This window comes from Pinus tabuliformis, chromosome 7 (assembly GCF_031772625.1).
Source record: "Pinus tabuliformis cultivar Carrire ecotype Pingquan chromosome 7, CPIR1, whole genome shotgun sequence".
NCBI lineage: Eukaryota > Viridiplantae > Streptophyta > Pinopsida > Pinales > Pinaceae > Pinus > Pinus tabuliformis.
In genome coordinates this window covers 890,258,422-890,264,469 of record NC_142293.1, presented here as the reverse complement: position 1 = coordinate 890,264,469, position 6,048 = coordinate 890,258,422, and the positions used below count along the sequence as shown (strand labels likewise).

The window sequence follows — 6,048 nt, the reverse complement described above, 5'->3', positions numbered from 1 at the left end:
ATTTATTTACTTAATATATTTAATTATTTAAATTATAATTAAATGGTTAATATGTATATTTTAATTAGTTCAAGATTTAAAATAAATAAAAAAACAGACAAACAATATCATTATTTTTATATATTTAGCTCAATTATTTAAATTAAGATTATATTGGAGGAGAGAGGAACGATGCGCGCTAGGGCCTGCGCAGCCGGACAGCGTTGACAGAGGCAATAGCAGGGATCAGATTGTGGAAGGCGGATTCTGATCCGCTTGGGCAGCGAATCCTCGTGGTAAGCGCGTTTCAGTCTTCGAAGACCTCAGCGGCAGAGCTGGGTTTTAACCCTAAAAATACGCCCTGAGCGAAATGGGAGAGCCGGGGGGGGGGGAGAGATCCCCTCCTTCAAAAACGTGGTAATAGGCGAGACAAGCACAGGTGGTGTTCAGCATAACGAGAGGGAAAGTCATGTCCCAGTAATGGGCAACCTGTGGCAGAAAAGAATGAGAGGAAAATGTCTACCTAGGGCACAAAAACAGCCAAGGTATGTCATTCCCTGCAACAAATTGGAAGAATATAACTGTTACATGAAAGACCACGCCCTAATATGTAAGTTCATAGGGTACTGGCCTTCAGAGAAGGAGCTATACAGATGGATTGATCAGAGATGGAGACCTAAAGGACATGTGGATCTCAAATTGGGAGCCCAGGGTTTTTTCACAGCAATCTTTACGAATCTGGAAGATAAGAACATGATCTTTGAGGAAGGGCCATATTTCTTGAACAATGCAGGCCTGTTCATGAAATATTGGGAGGAGAGATACAGCCCAGAAAAGGAAAAACTACTTGATGCACCAGTCTGGGTTCGCCTGTTTGGGCTTCCTGATGAATTCTGGGACCCTGATATTTTGGAAGGAATAGGGAACACGATTGGGAGCTTTGTTAAAATTGCAGAGGCCATGAAACGAGGTAAATATAATGCTTATGCGAGGATTTGTGTATACATGAATCTGGCAGAACCCCTCCCGGAAAACGTTGAAGTGGAGTATCACGATGAGGTTTGGAAGCAGCCAATCGATTACGAACACATCCCCTTCAGATGTCGTAACTGCCATGAATATGGCCACTTATATAGGCAATGCCCACTGAATAAAGAGGAAGAGTCTAAGAAAAGCCAAGCGGATCATCAGAGAAGTACTGAGAGAATGGAGGAATCGGAGAGAGGTTTTCAGCAGGTTACAAGGAAGAAGAGGCAGAATAAAGAGGGACCAAAAACCCAATCTCAGGAGAAACCCAGCCAAAGAAACAATCAAAACAAGTTTCAGGTACTGCAGAGCGAAAATGAGGAATACGAAGTAAACTTGGAGGACGATGAGGACCCGGGGAATACCCCTATGGAAATCGCCGGAGAGGAGAAAGGAAAGGAAAAGAACCTGAACAAAACCAGCAGAGAACGACCGGAGGAGAAGATAGAAGAAACAGAAATGGAATCTCAGATGGAAGTGGAAAACCAACCTGAAAGCGAAGCTGAAGAGGAGAAAATCATGAGAAGATTAATCCAGGAATGGAAGTATCTTGACAACAGGTTCATACCTGAAAAACAAAAACAGTTGTACAAGGAGGTATTCCAGAAATACAAGGAGAGAAAAGGGGAACACCCGGATAAACCAGTAATGACCGGCAGTGAACAGGGGAATGAAGCGACGGGAATGGGCGGCTCTGGCAAAAACAACAGGAAAAGAGGCCGGAAAACAATGAGTGAAGCTATTCAGACGGTGGGAGAAACGTTGATAAACTCAGGTAAGGTGATACCTCTGTCTGAGGTATTCTTTCCCTCCTTCCAAAAGTTTTAAATGATAGTTATTAGTTGGAATATTAGGGGTTTGAATAGTAAAGGTAAACAAAGGTATATGAAGGATAAGCTGAAAAAAGAAAAGCCTAGCATCATGATTTTACAGGAGACAAAGATTTTGGTTAAGCAGCTTGAAGAAATAATAGAAAAAAGCAGATTGCAATATCAAGTGATAGGGCAAGATGCAATCGGTTCTGCAGGAGGTATTGCAGTTCTGTGGAATCCGAATGAAATCATCTTAGATAGTTGGACCAGCATGAGTGGAATCCTCACTGGTCTGGGTAGGATAGTAGGAACCAAGGAACAGGTGGTCATTTCAGGGGTTTACGGCCCCCCTTCTCCTGGGGCAAAAGAGAATTTCATAAACAGTATTAAAACGATCCGTAGACTTTACTCTGAAGCTGCTTGGATCATTGGAGGCGACTTCAATTTGATCAGATCCTTAGAAGAGAAAAAAGGAGGGGTTAGGAAGATGGACCACTTCATGGACAGATTCAATGAAATGATAGAGGAACTACGGCTTGTTGATATCCAGACCATTAATGGGATTTGTACCTGGAACAATAGAAGAGGAGGGAAAAACCAAATTGCTTCAAGATTGGATAGATTCCTAGTTTCTGAAGCCATCATGAATAAAGATGTTTTTGTGGAAGCTAAGATCATTCCATCACTGGGATCTGACCACTGGCCGATTCGATTAGAGGTTGATATCAAGAGGAATCAGGGGAAAAGGCCCTTCAGATTTGAAGCCTTCTGGCTGAGGGATCCTGAATTCATCAAGAAAGTAGAGGAATGGTGGAAACAATGTACTGTTCAGGGCAGAGGTAAAATGCATACGTTCCAACTAAAACTGAAAGAGCTGAAAGGAAAAATAAAAAAATGGAACAAAGAGGAGTTTGGTAACATTCTGGAAGATAAGCAAAAACTAGAAGGGGAAATGGAGGATCTTCAGCAGAAGATGATTTTGGAAGGTAGAACAGAGGAAAGCATAAACAGGGAAGGGGAAATCCTTGGCAGATTGGAAGAGAGACGGAAGCAAGAGGAGATTTTGTGGCGACAAAAATCAAGGATAAAATGGCTAAGGGAGGGGGAAAGAAACACTAAATTCTTCCATCAGGCTATGATCAAGCATAGACAGGGTAATAGGATTCTATCGATCAAAGACAAGAATGGGGAAAGAGTGGTGGAGCAGACTGAGATTGAACAAGTCCTAATGGATCACCACAAAGAAATTTTAACAGAACCTCAAGCTGACAGAACGAGAGCCATTCAGGAGATCTGCTCGGCTATCCCCAGACTGGTTACTGAGGACCAAAACAAAGCGCTGATGAGGGCTGTGACCTTAGAAGAGCTTGAGGAAGTTGTGAAAGCAATGAAGAAAGGGACAGCTCCTGGACCAGATGGCTACACGGTGGACTTTTACCAGGCAGGCTGGCACTTCTTGGGAAGGGAGATTCTGGATCTAGTGGAAGAATCAAGGATGAACCAAAAGGTATGGCCTGCTCTTAATTCTACTTTTTATGCCCTCATTCCTAAGGGAGACAATCTAGAAGATGCTAATGGCTTTAGACCGATAGCACTGTGTAATGTCATTTACAAGATGATTACATCCCTGATTGCCAAGAGATTAAAACCCCTCTTGGACAATTTAATTTCGGCTGAACAAACAGGTTTTGTGGAAGGCAGGCAGATCCTCGATGGCCTAGTTGTTACTCAGGAAGTTATCCATTCCCTAAAAGTTAAAAAGCAAAAAGGAAAGATGATCAAATTAGATTTGTCAAAGGCTTATGACAGATTAAATTGGAAATACTTGGAAACAGTCCTGGAAAGATTTGGTTTTCACCAGAGATGGATTGCCTAGATACATAATCTGATTTCTTCTCCTCACTTTTCTATCCTAGTTAATGGAAGCCCCACAAAAACCTTCAACGCCTCTAGAGGCATTCGACAGGGAGACCCTTTGTCCCCGTTTCTATTTATTCTAGCCGCTGAAGGTCTGGGTCGATTCATCAAACAAGAGAGAGCAGCAAACAGGATAAAAGGTCTGAAAATATGGGGAAACAATCTGCCTCTAACTCATCAACAATTCGTTGATGATATTATGATGTTTGGAGAACCAACGGTAAGAGAAGTAAAGCACCTTAAGAGAATCTTGGACTTGTTCGCGGAGGCTTCAGGGTTGGAAATCAATAAAGATAAATCTTGTATCTTCATCTTCAACACAGTGGATCAGATCAAAACCCATCTCATTAGATTACTGGGATTTAAAAGAGGTGAACTACCTACAAAATATCTGGGCAATATTTTGGACTACACATCTAAAAGGATGAAAAATTGGCAGGGTGTCCTGAATAAACTAAGTAACAAGGTTGCAAACTGGGCTTTCAGGGTTCTAAACATTGCTGGAAGAGTTGTTTTGGCCAAATCGGTCCTACAGGCCATCCCCATCTACCCTTTATCGATCATGGCTGCCCCTGTTGGGGTTTGTGCTAAGATCAGGGAAATCATAAGGAAGTTCATATGGAGAGGGTCTGATCAAAAGAAAAAATGGGCCTTAGTATCGTGGAGTCAGCTAACAGAAAGAAAGGAGAAAGGCGGGTTGGGGCTAAGGGACCCTGAAGTTCTTAATAAAGTTCTGGGAGCCAAACTGTGGTGGCGATGGCTCAGAGGGGGAAATGATCTCTGGAAAACCATATGGAAGACTAAATACAGAATGCCTGACTCTCCGGTTGAGATCCTAAGGCAGCAGGAAACCCCCAAAGGATCCACAATCTGGGAATTAGCCTGTCAAAACAGGGATCTGGTGGAGAAACATATTTTTTGGGAAATCCGGGGGGGTACAGAGGCCAACTTCTGGGAAGACAGGTGGCAACAAAGAGAAAGATTGAACAGAATTCAGAACCTTCACCAGATCCGGGGTAGAATTGAAGGAGATAGAACGTGTGTAAGGGATTATTGGAAAGTAAATGATATGGCAGAGGGATGGAGAGTCTGGGAAGACCCGGTAGAATGGGACCGCGAGCTTAGCACAGATTTCCAAGAAATTTACAGGAAAGAAATGGGATCTAGGAAAATCAGAGCTCGTAATGGGAAGGATATCCTCCGGTGGGGGAATTCCATGAAAGGTTCGTTTACAACCAAAGAGGCTTACTACCTAATGGATTCTCAAAACAGAGGTGACAGGAATTTGGAATGGAAAACAATCTGGGAAAGTAATTGGTGGCCGAAGGTGTCCATTTTTGTTTGGCTGGCCTCAAAAAACAAAATCTTAACCTGGGATCGTATTCAGAAAAAGGGCTTCAATGGCCGCTCGCGATGTTACCTATGCAATAATGATGAAGAGACCAGGGATCATCTGCTGGTTAATTGTCCGTTCACAGAGAATCTTTGGACGATTACTAGATGAACTTTTAATAAACTTGGAATAAATATCAGAGAATTTAATGAACTGGTTTTCCAATGGAGCAAGGAAACCTTTCACTGTAGAGTAGTCCAGAGGGCATGGAACCTTATCTCTGCATTTATACTCTGGATGGTCTGGAAGGAGAGAAATCGGAGGGTATTTCAGAATTCTGCTAAGGAACCAGAGATAATCTGGGAACGGGTGGTCGAGAGCATGCGAGAGACTATCTTAGTTGAGAAATGGGAGGGAGATGACTGGAAGGCGAACCAGGAAGAACAAGGAATTCTGAACAAATTAAATTTAAAATTTGAGATGGTCCAATTTAAATGTTCGGCCCGCCACGATATGAGAATTCAAAGCCCCGACAAATTCAGATACCCGAGAGATCACTTTGTTAAGCTAAACTTCGACGGGGCCTCGAAGGGGAACCCGGGCGAAGCCGGCTTCGGGGGGATCTTCAGAGACAGCAATAAACAAGTAAGGTGGATATTTGCAGATTGGGGAGGAGAGATGACCAATAATGAGGCCGAGTTCTGGGCTCTGCATCAAGGATTACGAATAGCTGTTAGGAATGGCTACACCAATCTGGAAATCACAGGTGACTCGCAGATTGCAGTGGACATGCTAAGGAGGCTCAACAACGGGCAGGGTTGGGAGAAAGTCACTAAAAGTTGGCGGACTGCGGGTATCGTTCAGGAAATTGCTGATCTTGTAAAACGAATTGACTACAAAATTATAAACCATGTTCGAAGGAGAGGGAATCAGGCTGCGGATTGGCTGGCCAATTGGGGCTGCAGGGGACGTGGCAGCACG

The 6,048-nt window shown here is 43.2% G+C and overlaps 1 protein-coding gene across 1 annotated transcript; it reads left to right on the top strand.

Annotated features, from left to right (window-relative positions):
* Positions 1-459: 459 nt before the first annotated feature.
* LOC149250464 (uncharacterized) lies at positions 460-3,693 on the top strand. Its single transcript, XM_089453658.1, has 2 exons — positions 460-1,803; positions 1,939-3,693. The coding sequence occupies exons 1-2, from the start codon at positions 460-462 to the stop codon at positions 3,691-3,693; spliced, it is 3,099 nt and encodes a 1,032-aa protein (XP_089309784.1).
* Positions 3,694-6,048: the final 2,355 nt, after the last annotated feature.

Bases quoted from the DNA above. Each gene is read 5' to 3' on its own strand.
- LOC149250464 (XM_089453658.1), top strand. From the start codon at position 460: ATGGGCAACCTGTGGCAGAAAAGAATGAGAGGAAAATGTCTACCTAGG. The intron at 1,804-1,938 runs GTATTCTTTCCC...ATGATTTTACAG, and splicing joins AGGTGATACCTCTGTCTGAG to GAGACAAAGATTTTGGTTAA.